This window comes from Typopeltis vanoorti, chromosome 5, assembly GCF_054136105.1.
Source record: "Typopeltis vanoorti isolate ZY-2024b chromosome 5, IOZ_Tvanoo_1.0, whole genome shotgun sequence".
NCBI lineage: Eukaryota > Metazoa > Arthropoda > Arachnida > Uropygi > Thelyphonidae > Typopeltis > Typopeltis vanoorti.
In genome coordinates this window covers 16395125-16411360 of record NC_143553.1, presented here as the reverse complement: position 1 = coordinate 16411360, position 16236 = coordinate 16395125, and the positions used below count along the sequence as shown (strand labels likewise).

At 35.9% G+C, this 16236-nt stretch overlaps 1 protein-coding gene across 2 annotated transcripts in view; it reads left to right on the top strand.

Annotated features, from left to right (window-relative positions):
• Positions 1 to 16236, top strand: part of LOC150106249 (agrin-like) — a 199639-nt gene that overhangs the window by 134915 nt on the left and 48488 nt on the right. For both annotated transcript variants that reach the window (XM_090392268.1, XM_090392266.1), the window contains 3 exons: positions 1451 to 1585; positions 2532 to 2787; positions 5264 to 5375. In XM_090392268.1, the coding sequence (XP_090248394.1) occupies positions 1451 to 1585; positions 2532 to 2787; positions 5264 to 5375 (503 nt within the window). The remainder of the gene's footprint in view (positions 1 to 1450; positions 1586 to 2531; positions 2788 to 5263; positions 5376 to 16236) is intronic.

Below are 16236 nucleotides of genomic sequence, written 5' to 3'. Positions count from 1 at the left end.
GAGAGCAGCTATAAAGACGTGCAAATAAACCTTTACATAAAAAAGCATTACATATGTATGTAACTCACCAGAAAATAAACTGCTCAGCTTGAGAATAACAGTTGTTATTCTCAGAATAACAAGTGTTGAGTTGAAATGCTAATTCTCTGTCATTATCAAAATTAAGTTCATTAGAATCTTAATTACAGCAGATTATTTCAATAGAGCAGATTTCTTCAATTATATTAAGAAATTCGATAGGAAGAATAATAGTTTTCCTTGTATACAGAACTCTTTTGCTGTGTAACTACAACGGTGCAACATAGATATATATTGATTTAAATTACTAATGAAAAGAAAAACTCTCAGTTAACTGATATAATAATAGGACCTTAATTGAATATTAATATGATGACTACGTTCAACCCAAATATATACTGTGGAAAACATATCCGTGTCCGCTACTCACTAAACTATGCAAACCAAGTTTGCCGAAAGAATATATATATATAAAGTGTCTAGCATACTTTGTATGTATTTAGATATTCATTTTATTAAACAATAAAACCGATAGTTCCACCATTATTTTTAATCTTAACTTCATAGCGAGAAACTGAAAAATAGAGATTTGCCTAATGAAGGTAAGTGTTCAGTTATAGAACTTGATTCACCAAAACAAATTTCATGCAAGTTTTCTTTTGTTAATTTTGCTGTGTGAAAGCATTTGTGTTAAATCATTTGAGGAACAGAATATGCAGTGTTCAGGATGAACAACCTGAATGCCGTTCGGTCTGAGGAAATTAAATAATGGGGATTAGTATGGATGGCCTTTGCACGCAGCAGTGAGCGAACGGTAATCACTGTTTGTGTGCAAAAAAGTCCCCACCCTCTCTGTAACACAGTCACAAAAACTGATTCCACGTACGCACCGGAAACTCTGTGTGCAGAGCACACATTGGAATTTTGGAATATATTGGACTTTTCAGTAAATGCTGACAACATCACATTGTGCTTTTCCTAATTAAATAACTCCTATCCTAAATTCTATCCTTTCCATCCGTCTAGAACGGGTTGAGTCCCCTCCTAATGAAGGGTTACTGGCGTATTAATGCAGCCGGATCGCCACTCCTCTACTACATTCCTTAAGGCCGATATTCATGACTATATCCATGTGTGTTCACGGGGCCGGTTTGCCTGCTGAAAAACCCCAGATAAACTGGGGAAAAACCGTGCTGTCCACTCCCAAGACCGGCTAACTTGGCTATGGCTGAGGAAGATCCTTAAGCTCTTCACGTCGTCGACGGGAACCGAACCTAGGACACTCCTTCCCCGGGCATATGGTCGCGAAGCGCACAGCCACTAGGCTAACCGCGCGGACAATTAAATAACTAATTTGGATTAATTAAAATATTAATTGCCATAAATGATGGTTATTATCTTATTCGCAAACTGAACTGTTGTTGATTTTCAGGAAATATATGCCAAACATCGCTGGATCCTTGTGCCAGTCATCCCTGTGCACATGGCGCAACTTGTACTTCGCTCCCTCCTGATAGTTTCTCGTGCACATGCCTGAGGGGTCATAGTGGCAAATTTTGCGAACACAGTAAGCACAATTAGTTATTAAATTTCCATCATAATTTGTCTTAAAATATTCCTTTATGTCAGTTGCTTTTATTTACAGCAATAACATATGTATGCATTATGAGAAAATTAGTTGTATTACTTATACACGTTTAAACAGAGGCGTATTCTCATCACATTTCTTTCTTTTTCAATTTTTTGAGAGCCAGATATATTGAGAAGAGGAGAGGAAACTGGAATGTTCTCTTGTTGGCTAATTAAATCTTCACTGGAGCTTCCTGAAAATTAAACGAATTTCATACTTTACTCTGTTGTTATTAGATCTTATCTTATAATGATTAGCTTCTGTGACTTGTCATTCTAAAAGAACTTAGGAATTTTGTGCTTTTAGTAAAGCACCTTGTATTTTTATTGGAGAATTCTCAACATGAGTTCATTTTCGTAAGAAATGCAACAGATACAAATATGATATTGGCGCACGTTTATTTGTAGGCATACATTACTGTTGATTTGACAGTAAAAGGTTTGGAGTATGGAAACTTCCTACATTTCTGTATATGTTTGCAAATACATATATGTACTCCTCCTTCTTCTGTAATATCAAGATGTAACTTTCCTCTGAAGGTCAGACGTAAAATACTTGTTGTGTTACGTCGATATGGAGTACAGTAGGTAGAGACGAAAGTTTCTTTTCCTAAAGTTCTCCGTCTACATCGCGAAAAAGCTTTATAAGGGCTTTACAACTGAAGGTGAGTTAACCGATCTCATACGAGGATAACAGCATCTTCCTCTGCCAAACTCCAGTTTTTCATTTTAAAACGGGAAAATCCACTATGGAAAGCACAGCATGAAGAGACATAATGCACTCGTTTCAGAGGCGCCCCTTAATTCAGAACAACCTAACCGCCAGAATTCTCTCTCTCTCTGCAAGTGTTACTACCCCTTCCATAATCGCGGTTTATTTTCAGGACCAACGATGCCCGTCGCTGTCGATGAAGTTTACATTCCAGACTTTGATGGAGAAACGTTCATTGAGCTTCCAACATTAGCAAATGTGGGTCAAACGTTTACTATTGAGGTGTGGTTCCTGACAAGGTCTCTAGATGGCATGATCCTCTACAATGGTCAAGTTCCCACGGGTCGAGGAGATTTCCTATCCATAAATCTAGCTAACGGCTATGTGGAGTTTAGATTCGATCTAGGAAGTGGACTTGCCAATATAACGTAAGAAACTTTTTTTGCAATTATTCATTTAAGATACATTTTTTCTAATGTTAATTTTCACTCGCTTTAAAATACCTTGTGTTTTTGAAAAAAAAAAAAAAAATCCTTTTTACACTGTGTGTGTGATTTACATACCTACCACTAACCAACGATTATATTAAGGTAAGTGAATAATAAGAAAATCGGTTTATTCGTGGCGTTTGTAGCTTATATGTTACGTTGTACCTTAGGTGCACCAATCATTGGATTAACCGAGATCCTTGACTGAGAACCAAACATGATCGAGGAATAATCCAGGAAGTGACAGTGATTGTGGTGTTACACCCTGCGATGAAAATCATCTAAACTTATACATTTTTAACAATCCAAAAATAGTTTCAGAGCTTTCCTTTCTCATTATTTGGAAAAATATTTTCAAACATCATTGCCATAATGAAATCCAAACCTGAACCTTGCCAGTGGGAATGTGAAAGCTTTATTCATCCCCAACTCCGTAAATTCTTGATTTTGAACAGAATCAAGAACCGAGAGGCTTCTTTCTGCAATGCATGTTAGAGGAGGCTTTTAAAACATTGTACACACTAGTTAACTGCTGTTCGGAAGTGAAGTGGTGACTATAACAGAAAGAAGAAGAAAAACCAAAAACTCTGGTGCCAGCGCTTAATGCGCATTTGTGTTATTGATTTGATATTAGGTAGAGGTAAACTGAAAAGTGAGATTCAGTCTTATCTATTTCTTTCTAGGTATTATAATAGGCAGCGAATGGCTAAGATGTGTGTATATATATATATATGTGTGTGTGTGTGTGTGTTAAAAATACCAAGCAATTTTAAACCTGGTTTTACTCAATTTTCCAAGTAAGCAAACAGACAAACAAGTCAAGTTTGCGCCTGCAAGTGATGCAAGTCTAGCTGATCCTACAGGTAGTGTAAGACCAAGGCAACTCGTAGTAAAGGTGGCATAAGCTCTGATCACTAATCTTAATATTTACCCTTAATGCCAAAACACATCTCCAAGAAGGGGATGCATGATGTTTTGTATTAAAGGCAAGAGGCCACAAAACATCCTGCATCCCCTTCTTGGAGATGTGTTTTGGCATTAAGGGTAAATATTAAGATTAGTGATCAGAGCTTATGCCACCTTTACCACGAGTTGCCTTGGTCTTGCACTACCTGTAGGATCAGCTAGACCTGCATCACTTGCAGGCGCAAACTTGACTTGTTTGTCTGTTTGCTTACTTGGGAAATGGAGTAAAACCAGGTTTAAAATTGCTTGGTATTTTTAACATTTACTATACCCAAGGTAAAATACTTTCTACATAATATATATATATATATATATTGCTAGAAACTACACCCTTCTTCTTCTTTTTTATACCCTCTTTTACCTTGCGGTGTCGAGAAGAAGAAGAAGAAACAAGACCATGGCGTATTTGTTTACATTGAAATTGATAAGATTTTCTTTTCTCCTGAAGTATTAACAATACAATTGCATGCCAAAACTTGACGTCAGCATCATCATTTAAAACGCACATCATCAAAGAAATGCATTAGCAGCGCCCGTCTCGAATCACATCTGCGATTAGTTGTGAGATTTCAGATTGTGTAGTGCTATTACAGATTTAGTAGGTATTTAGGATAGTTAGGCAAGAAGTGATATATTAAAGTTTATACATCAAATCGAAAACGGTTTTCATAGCATATCTGACAACTCTCATGTTGCCGCTTTAATTGAGAAGATGCTTTATTACTGCATTTCTTCAAAGCCCACTTAATGGCGGAAAATGTTTTATCTTTCGTTTGTTATTATTATTATTATTATTACGAGCGACTCCAAGGAGCCCTTATACTCATCGAGGGAGGCCCTAAACATCATGTCCATCACAACTATTCGACATTCGCACAGTATCTATCATACTTTGCCTTGAACTCATTTACAGTCATGGCATCCGCTACAGACTCTGGCAGCTTATTCCACTCATTCTCCACTCTAAAAGTAAAAAACCCCAGCTCTAACACCCTTACTGACCACAATCTTGCCCAGCTTCCATGGATATCCCCTAGTCCTCCCACCACCAGTCCTGTTCTCAAAAATATCCTCTGAATTAATCCTATAGAAACCCTTCAGCAATTTCAATGTCTCAATCATATCTCCCCTTTTCCGCCTATCAACCAATTTCAGCAACCCACAAATCTTCAACCTGTTTTTATAAGGTTCTATGAAACGCAAGACTTATGCTACGCAAGACCTCAGCTTCCTGAAAGCTAGTTTAGATCTCTTAATTTATTATTCGGATTCATGTAGAAGATAAGGATATGGAAACTAATTCGAATAATGAACGGCAAGGTGCAAATTTTTTTACTAATGATTCGTTTGTCTGCGCGTGCGTGTGTGTGTTTAGCATTTCACGTTTTTCAATAATCTCTTGTGTTAAATCAATTTCATACGAAGTTCGGATTTTAATTATTTTATTTAGGAGTTCCTTGTCAGTTATTCTCAATCAATGGCACGTGGTTAGAGTGACCCGAATTCAAAGGAGGGGATCTCTTCAGCTAGATGATGGACCGATTTCTTCTGGTGAATCAAAGGTTTGCTCTTCTTGTAATGTAAATGTAAACTATTTATAATGAGATTAGTAGAACACTTATAAAACAAAGAAATAAAATTATACCTAAGTAAGTGCAGAAAGAAAAGATATAAATAACATTTTTTGCCATTTTAAAAGTTACAATAAGCTTTCAGTTATATTGCACTGGAGCAGACCCATTCAATGAAAAAGTATGGAATGATTGAATTACATCTTGAAAGCGTTTCTAATCGAAGAAATTTGATAATATATTGCTTGTTACGAAGTTTAAGTAGATTTTTATGGGTTTCAAATTTGATGTAGTAAATATTTGATAATTGTTGAAATTGGAATGAAAATAAAACATTAACAATAGACATCGGCATATTTTGGACATTGAAACGGTAATTAAATAAATGTAATATAATTTTTTCTTTTAACAGAATAACAAATAATAACAAAAACTGCCAGACCGTTCAAAAAGACCATATTGTATACTACATTCTGCAGCCTCGGTTTGCATGAAAAGGCTGCTATATGTACGTAGCAGTTCTTTCATGTTCTTATGTTCAATTTGAGGGTCAAAGCTCAAGTAGTACAATCATAATGCCCTGTACACTTCCTGATGGTACTTTGAATTTTGATTATGATGATGAGGCTATACTTATTGAGAACAGATTTCCATCTTAAGCTATTATATTTAAAGCACTTCTGTTTTAAGATTTCATTAATCTAATTCCATGTTTATCACTTTATTCCTGTCAGATTCTTTATAAATGTTTTTGATTTCTTTCCGATTGCAAGAAACGCTTCCTTTTATACAAGAAGCTCCTCTCGTCTCTTATAGCTCGTTAGAGCGGTATTGGTTTATTGATGATTAAAAGTAAATGACAGCCTTAATTTTAGGTAATCTAAAATCTATGGCTGATTGAGCATTTTTTTTAAGAGTGCCTTCTGGCTTCTACTCTAACCTTAGTTCAGGTTTATGGCAGATATTAGTATTAAACTACATTGATTTATAGAGAAGTAAGCTATCCTCAACTCCTTAAAACACCCAGCAAGGGAACTAATGTCACTGAAATGAAGCGAGAAGGTAAGGCAGAAAGTGGGTAAATCATTAGAGCTATTGTGTGTGTGTGTGTGTGTGTGTGTGTGTGTGTGTGTGTGTGTGTGTGTGTGTGTGTGTGTGTGTGTGTGTGTTGCGTTTTCCTCCCAACAGGAGGTAATTATTCCTACATGCTCCATTGCATACAATGCTTATATTACATTGTTAAACTTGGGTTCCAATTTTAATTTAATATTTGTATTCATATATATATCTTCTGTTCTGACTTGACCCCTTTAGTAACTTCTTAATCTAACATCAGTGAGTCATGTCTTAACTCTCAATCTAGGCCGATAAGCAATTTTACAAGATGTGCACGTGGGCTATGAAGACAAAGGAAATGTCGTTAATTGGCGCCAATTCCTTTGTTTCAATTCTGGTACTGGTTCCTTTTTAATTTTAGGGAAAATTTATATTTATACTGCGCTGCTCTAAAATGTACTTGATGAATATTTATTCATGGAACCAAAGTCTAAATAAGCACACTGTCTCGTCTGTTAGGATATATCTCGCAGTCGTAGCTCCCTATTTTATGTTTGTTATTCTTACCTCCCGCCTTGGTTCGAACGTTTATGAACGGTTCAGTAAAATAAATATCAGGCAAGTCTTCATATTCGTTTCAAAAGAAATTTACATTTAAAATTCACTGAATAGACATAATACATGTTATAAGAAATTTTTACTGACATAAAATTAATCTTGGTAATATTGGGAAGTGAATAGTTTCACTTATGATTGCTAAATCTCCTTTAACATATTAGATCACAATTTCATACCATTAATTCTAACAAAGATCTAACTCTCATCTATATATGACACCATTAAAGACTATCCTTTCTATAATTCACATACATTCGCAAATATCTTCACACTATTATTCCAATTAAAGTATAGAGTTCCTAAGTTTCATCAGCATAACTCCTAAAGTTCTTTCAATGAGGGCTCAGTCCTGAGTTGAAGATTTTACCTGTACCTAATTACTGTCCTCTACACAATTTTACATAACGAATAAGAGTCTACATTACCCGTAGTTGGGGACGCACTAGGCCTTCATGTGTATCCCTACAGCACCTTCAATTTCCAGATTACTTTCCAGGTTTACCTTTGCTTTTCTACAGATCAGTTGAATTCGGACATGACACATCGCTGACGGGGGAAGCAATTCTGGCTCCCCGCTCGCTCATCAATCGGCTGGGCATGGGTCTTCGATCATCGGCATGATCTGGAACTACCGTGTCAAGTTATTCCATAGGCTAGAACTGCCCATGGACACTGCCGCTTGCTGCGATGACTTCACGATGGACTTCTATGCTGAATGACCACTCCAGTACAGGGAACGAGAAAAAAGGCACTGCAGAGCTGGAACCGCAGCACCTTTTAAAACGCGCGCCCTATGTTTCTTGTCTATGTCATCCTGATTTCTCCCTTTTCTCACGACGCGTCACTCCTTTCAGCACCTAGCGCCAATCTCTCCCCTAGCGAGCTCCGAAGAGCTCGCTAGGGGAGAGATTGGCGCTAGTCATACACGTGCACCTAATAGAACGCGCACACATCCGCGTGCGCGTTCTATTAGGTGCACGTGTATGACTTCAGGCCATTGCTGTACAATCGGATTGTCCTTTGCCTTCAACATTGTACTAGCACTTACATAGATTACACATAGTTCAAACTTCACAAGACACTTAATTATTTTCAATATGATGCATTAGGTAAACCTTTCTTAAATATTGACGTAACTGATAAACTACAATTGGTTATTTTTCTCTTGATATATTAATACTGTCTCCGGAATTGATAAACCGTGTTAAATCTGAATGAAGGTAAAGGTTTTGACTTTTCCTTTCATTCAGAGTATAATAACATGTTGCTTCCAAGTGCCGATTAACATTTACATTTCTAATTTTGCATCAATATTCATATTTACATTTCCAGTTTTGGATTAATATTCATACTTACATTTATATTTTTACATCTAGATGTACATATTCCGACTTTTACATCCATATTTATATTTATATTTTTATATATACATATATTTACACTATAAAATTCATACAATATCAGTAATTTATGTTACTGTACAACGACTGGTAGTTGATATTATTGGCAAATTTAATTAGTTCTGGGTCATGCTTTTCGATAAGTCTCTGTTTTGGCACTGGCCACTTGTCTCCAGCAGAAGTGATGATGTGTTGCAATAGGGGCACCCGAAGGGAATCCAGTAGCTGACAGTTGTAAAGTATGTGGTCAACAGTCTGTTGACGTTGTGAACTACAAAAACATAATGGTGATTCCCAGATATGGAATCTGTGTAAGTAGTGTCTTAGTTTTCCATGTCCCTTTAGTAGCATGGTTAAATCTAAAGAAATGGCATGTTTTATCAGCCAGAGTTTGTTTCTGATGCTAGGAAAGAATTCTTTTGTTGATGATCCGTTTTTTGATGTTTTCCATTCTTCTTCTTCCCACAAGTCTAGGTTTCTTTCTTCAGCAAGTGTTTTTATAGCAGATTTTGAGTACTTTTGGTAACTTGTTTCTATCCGTTCGTTTCTAGCCGAGTAGTATACCGGTCACAAGATCAAGATAAGATAAGGAATCGTGACGTCATTGGCTGATAAGATCAGCGATGTTATTGTGTGTGATGCAGTGCATGGTGTCATGAGTTTGGAATATTTGGAATTTTCATGGGGGAAGATGTGTCATTGAGGTCACTTCTTGTGTTTTTGTTCGCATAGGGAATTGTGGGTGATGTTTAGAGATAAGGATTCGTGACGTCATGAGTTTGGAATTTTCTGGGGAACATATGTCCCAGTGACATCATTTTGTTCGCGTATGGCCTTCTGGGAGATGGTTAGAGATAAGGAATCCTGATATTATGAGTTTGGAATTTTCTGGGGAACACATTAATCAGGGACATGAAGTGGTGTGTTTGGTTTGCATATAGAATTGTGGGTGTAGGTTAGAGAAAAGAATTTTTATGAGTTTGGAATTTTTCTGGGGAACATATGTGTCAGTGACATCACACAGTGTGTTTTTGTTCGTGTATGGTGTTTTGGGTGATGGTTAGAGTTAAGAGAGAGTATGGTGTGTTTGGAATTTTGCTGGGCCCCCCATCTGTCATTGAAGTCACGTTTTGTCTTTGGTTGTCTATAGTTGGCAGTACGAATTTTCCAATATAGGTTTATGGTATTACATTCCTGTTATTGTGGGAATTTTTAGTTTAGAATCAAGACATGGGGGAAACATTTACTCATTTTCTGAATAATTAATTAATAAGCTATCATTGCTGTACCCCCTCAAACACACACACACACACACACACACACACACACACACACACACACAATGTTTTTCTTGTCAATAGATGAGTATGGGAATTCTTAGTTTAGAGTCAAGAGATGGCAGCAGCATTTAGACATTTTCTGAATAATTAATTATAGTCTATCAAAATTTTAATATTTAAATTTCATTACTTTTTCTAATTATTGTTATCTTTATTACAAAATGTTTGGCTATTGCAATTTTTAGTTTAGAGTCAAGAGATGGCATCAGCCTTTAGAGATCAAAATGAGTTCTTTTTTGAATGAAAAACCAAATGACATTTTAAAAAAACAAATAAACGGAAATTTCAATGGATTACAAGAAATTTTGTATGTAGTCTAGAAAAATCCTAATGATAATTTAGATTAACTTACATTCTCTCTAGAATGGCTCTTCTGAATGCACATAGATATTCCAAAATAGTTGAATTATAACCATATATTCACAGCACAACACATACACAAAACACAAGGGTTGAAAGAACGAAATGACTGTAAATAACCTGAAAATCTAGTGACTCTTGTTCCTTTAGATTTCTTTCTGTTTGGAACTCTTCGTTAATTTCATTCGCACTGGGGGTCATGCTATGTTTTTCCCATGGTTTCTGTCCAAAGTGACATCATACAGTTAAATTGGAAATGCAATTTTGCCATGCCTATGTGTGACATATTGTGTTTGCATTTAGATATCTCCAATACCGTTTTGTTATTAGAAAAATCTTTTTCCACCACAAATAAATAGTTATTTCTTATTATTTCAAATGAATATTAGCTCAGTTAGTATATTTTGTTAATTTCTTTGTTACAAAATCCCAAATATTACAAAGCTCCAAACATTTAAATCTTTATTTACTCTTTTTCCTTTAGGTTTCTGTCTGTTCGTTCATTTCTGTCATTTGCACTGTGGGTCAAGCTATGTTTTTTCCCACGGTGGTGAGCGTAAAACTCAACGTGTCTTTTCTTGAATAATATCCTCCTGTGACCCGAAAATTCGCATCTCTTGATGCATAGTTTTGATATGGTTCTATATATATATATTTTTTCAAATTGATCGGTTGTTTTCTCTATTTTACTTTTAAAATTCAGTGTAACTACATATTCTAACCAGAATAACTGAGTAAAATAAATAAATAAAATGCATGTGAATTTATTTTCCCCCCACTGTAGGTTTTTCATATATGTTATCTTTAAGATGTCTCATTTCCATTTCCGGTAGTGAAAATGCAATTTTGTCATGCCTATGTGTGACATCCTGTGTTTGAGTTAGGATCTCTCCATTAGCGATTTCTTATTAGAAAATTCTTTTGCCACCACAAATAAATAGTTATTTCTTATTATTTCAAATGAAGTCCGCGTGGTTAGCCTAGTGGCTTTGCGCTTCGCAACTCCTAGGACACTCCTTCTCCATACCTGGGGAAGGAGTGTCATAGGTTCGATTCCTTTCGAAGATGTGAGGAACTTAAGGATTTTCCTCAGCCATAGCCAAGTTAACCGGTCTTGGGCGTGGACAGCAGGGTTTTTTCTGGCAGTTTATCTGGGGTTTTCATCCTACAAGCAGGCAAACTGGTCTTCTGAACATACAGATTACAGCCAAGAATACTGACCAGCCATAGCCCTGATTCGTCAGCCTATGCCGGTTCCAGAGCCCAGATAAAATTTGGGGGGACTCAGATGGTGCTGTACACTCCCACAAAAAGAAAGGGGGGGGTACTGTACCATCACACAGAAAGGAAAGGAAAGGATTTCAAATGAATATTAACTCAGTAGTATACTTTGTTTATTTCTATGTTACAAAGTTCCAAACATCTAAAACTTTATATACTTTTGTTCCTTCAGGTTTCTGTCCGTTTGTTCATTTACATCATTTGCAGTCTGCTTTAGTAAGTATTGAGTGAAAGGAAATGAGAAAAACTCCAGTTGGAAGTAAATTCACCGGTATCCTATTCCATTAATTTCACAATGTAGTGCGACAGTTTGTACTAAGACATGGTATTTGCACTCGTAATTTATTTTTCAAACGATTGGTTGTTTTTCTCTATTTTATTTTAAAATTCAGTTTAGCTACATATTCTAACCAGAATAACTGATCAAAATAAATAAATTGTGTGAATTCAATAAAAAAAAAAAAAAAAATATATATATATATAGATATATATATATATATATATATATATATATACACATACATGGTCTTACTTAAATTTGCATAACACATCAATGACACCAAGTTGTTCATTGAAATTTACACATTTTATATGAATGAAATATTATTTACAAATAGTATTTACTGAATCTAACATACAGAAAATAAATAAAGTGAAAATTAAACTCTATTTTTTTATTCCTTAATCTTCTTATTGTTAAATTTGCACTGTTGTTCAAAGGGATGAATAATACCCATGGTTGCGGAATTGCCATCACGTGGTTTTCAACAATGTGACACTCATCTGAAAGTTTATTTATTTGTGATCATGGGAATTTGTTACTGTAGTAAAATTCAGGGTTACATTTTTATTTTTTTAAACCAATACATATATATTTGAGCATTGATATTAGCACAGAATCTTTCGTTATGTTTTCAGTAACATGAATAAGAAATGCATGTTATGTTTTCACGTTTTTGGCATCCAATTTCATTTATATCAAAAACAGGTCTCTCTATTAACTCGTTAATGTTTTTGATTTTTCTCTTCCTTTGGCGAGCAATATTTGATATTTGCATGTTGATTCTATGATCCAATCTCTTAGTTTGTCCACATATAGTGAACCAATTTCCCAGGTCAGCTGATGGTTATATTTTATTAACCAAGAATTCTGTTTTTTAACTCTTTCAGGTAATTCTTTCCAACTACATGGTGATTTTGTCAAGTCATATCTTACAATAATTCGATCAGAAATACAAATGTCTTTAAAAATAACGTTGAACTCTTATTCAAAAGAAATTGAACATCAATAATACCAATGATAACTGAAACTTCGTATTTTTCACCCACTGTAGATTTTTCATATTTGTTTTCCTTCATTCTTCTTAAATTACTTCATTTGGCACCACAAAAAATAGGTATTTATTATTATTTCAGTGATTATTAGCTCTGATCTTATATTTTATGTTAACTTTCTGTTACAAAATTCCAAATAATTTGAACTTTGCACAAAAAAAATTTCAAAGACTTTTGTTGCTCACCCATTATTTTTACTTTACCGAACACAAAACACCACACCACACCACAATGCAATAGCTGCAGTGGTTGAACTATTGCCTTAAGTGAAGAGTCACTCGACTCGATTCTTTTTCCTTATAGTACTGATTACCCTACCCTGACTGTTCCTTCAAAAATGAAACTTTAGTGCAGATGACTCACGGGCATGTTTTCACATGCTGGTGAATATGATGTTCATGTGTTTTTATCTTACTTTTTGTGGGGAAAGCCAAAATTTGTATTTATGTTATCTGCAGAGTACAATCCGTTTTTCTATACCAAACCTTTTTAAGAGTTTAAGTTACGTTTTTGGGTTAAATGATCTGCTGCCTCTGTATAATCACAAAATTCGAATAGTTCTAGTTTTTGAGTATGTGAACGAAATGTTTACAGATAACACAAATAATGTCAATAGGTAGCATTAGACAATTTTCTAAAATAATTAATTACAGGATATCAGTTTTTCCCACCTTTTTTCCCTGTTTCTGGCATTAATTTCAGTAGTGATTTTTTTATAATAATTAAACAGAATTGCTTTAAGGTTTATAAAGTTATGGATTTTTATATCAAATTCTAAACAGAATAACTAAGTAAAAATTTCACTGTGGAAAACACAACAACAAAAACAACAACACTGTGGGAAACACAACAACAAAAACAACAACGCTGTGGAAAACACAACAACAAAAACACGAGACATGACCTCAATAACACATCTTTCCCCAGGGAAATTCCAAACTCATGACATCACACACAATAACGTCGCTGATCTTATCAGCCAATGACATCAGGATTCCTTATCTTATCTTGATCTTATCACTAATGACTGGTATATATGCTGCTTAGCTGCTTCTTTAGCCAACTGATCTGCTCTCTCGTTTCCTGTAACCCCCAGTATGTGCGTTTACCCAGCAGAACTTGATTTCCCATCCCAATATAGTGAGATTACAATCCAGCTTTATTTTCTGTTCTGTTAACGCTATATGGTTTTTATGCAATCTATAGTACTTCTACTGTCACTGTAAATTGTTGCTGTCTTTTGATGAGAAGTGTTGACTTCTAATTTTCCTGGAGATATATTAGTGAATGAACTATAGTAAGTTGTTCTGCTTGGTTGTTGAAACAGAGAGGATGCAGTCTAGAGCAGCGTTCTTGTATAATGGACTACCTGTTATATGCAACGAAAGAACAGTCGACATTCTCTGCAGTTTTTCTTCCCTCAGTGTATACATGGAATTCGTCATTTTCAGAGCTTTCCTTCTTAATATTTATTTTCTTTGCTGGGTGAATCCACTTACTGTAGAGAAGCGGACGTTCGTAGCAATTTGGATCAATGTTAGAATTTTGGTTATATCTTCCGGAAGTGCTTCGTATATTAGATATTATTATTATTATTATTATTATTATTATTATTATTATTATTATTATTATTATTTCGAGCAACTCTAAGGAGTCGACAGGCTCGTCGAGGGAGGCCCTAACATCATGTCAAGAACAACTATTCGATATTCACACAGTATATCATACCTTGCCTTGAACTCATTCATGGTCATAGCACCCACAACAGACTCTGGCAGCTTATTCTACTCATTTACCACTCTCCAAGTAAAAAACCTAGCTCTAACTCCTTGTTAACCACATTCTTGCCCAGCTTCCATGTGTATGGCCCCTAGTCCTCCCACCACCAGTCCTATTCTCAAAAATATCTTCTGGATTAATCTTATAGAAACCCTTCAGTAATTTGAATGTCTCAATCACATCACCCCTTTTCTGCCTATCAACCAATTTTTGCAACCAACAAATCTTCAATCTGTTCTCATAAGGTTAATTCTACAGACCTACCACCATCTTGGTCACTCGTCTCTGGATCCTCTAAGCCTCCTTGCCATCAAGAAGAAACCCTGGTGCCCAGATCTGGGCACAGTAGTCCAGATGGGGTCTTATCAGGGGTCGATATAGAGGAACAATAACTTGTTTGTCTCTGCTTGTTAAAGTATTTTTCAGTAACCAAGTGATTTGATGAGCTGATTTAGTCACTTTTGCAATGTTCCCCCTGAACTTCAACTGCCTATCCACCAACACTACCAAATCCCCAGCCTCATCAGTCTCCTGGAATATGGTTCCACCAATGTGAATACTGCTGCTAATCTTTTCACTTCAAAATGCATAACCTTACACTTTGCCACATTAAATTGACATCCATTTTCCCTAGCCCAGTCCTCCAAACTAACCAAATCATCCTGCAAAATTTTGACATCCTGTGCACTCACAATTGCTCTACCCAACTTTGCATCATCAGCAAACAAGTAACCACTTCCTCTCAGATCCTTTCCTATATCGTTAATGAACAAATTCAAAAGTAGTGATCCAAGAATAGAACCCTGCGACACACCACTAGTCACAAGCCATCTTTTGGACTCCACTCCTGAATAAACCACTCTCTGGTATCTCTCCATCAGCCACCCTCCTATCCATCTCACCAACCCTATATCCATCCCCATCTGCTCCAAATTACTGATTAGAGTTCCATGTGATATCCTGTCAAAGGCCTTGACAATGTCCAGTAGAATCACTCTAAACCCATTACCCTTATCCAGTTCAGCCGTCACTGTGTTATAAAACGTGAGCAAATTACTGAGGCCTGATCTACCCTTTACAAAACCATGTTGTCCCACCCATACAGTATCCCATTTTCGAAAATCTATCCAATCCTGTATTATTTTCTTGACTAGTTTCTCCAAGACCTTGACAACGATTCCTGATATGCTAATCGGTCGGTAATTTACAACAGTAGTCTTGGAACCTCCTTTATGCAGTGAAACTATTTTCCCCCTCTTTCCACCCCCTCGGAACTAACCCAGACCTGAGACTCAGATTAAACAAAATGGTGAAGCGTACTGACAGTTCTTTAGCCGCTTCACGTACGACACGAGCTGGCATACCATCGAATCCCACAGATGTATTGACATTGAGGTTTTGCAATAGACTACTCACCTCCACTTCATTCACTACAATTCCCGTATAATCTACCACCCTACCATCGGCATTCTTCAAAATCATTCTGCCATATACATTTTTTCTTTTACTTGCAACATATCGAAAAAACTGTTTAGGATTCATTTAGCCTGCATGGCCAATGTTCTTTCGTAATCCTTTTTTGCTTTTCTTACCACACTCGTTACACTTCTTGCCTGGGCTTTATATTGTTCATGTGCCTGCCGGTCACCCTTCTCCTTAAATTCCCTCCATAGTGTTTCTTTT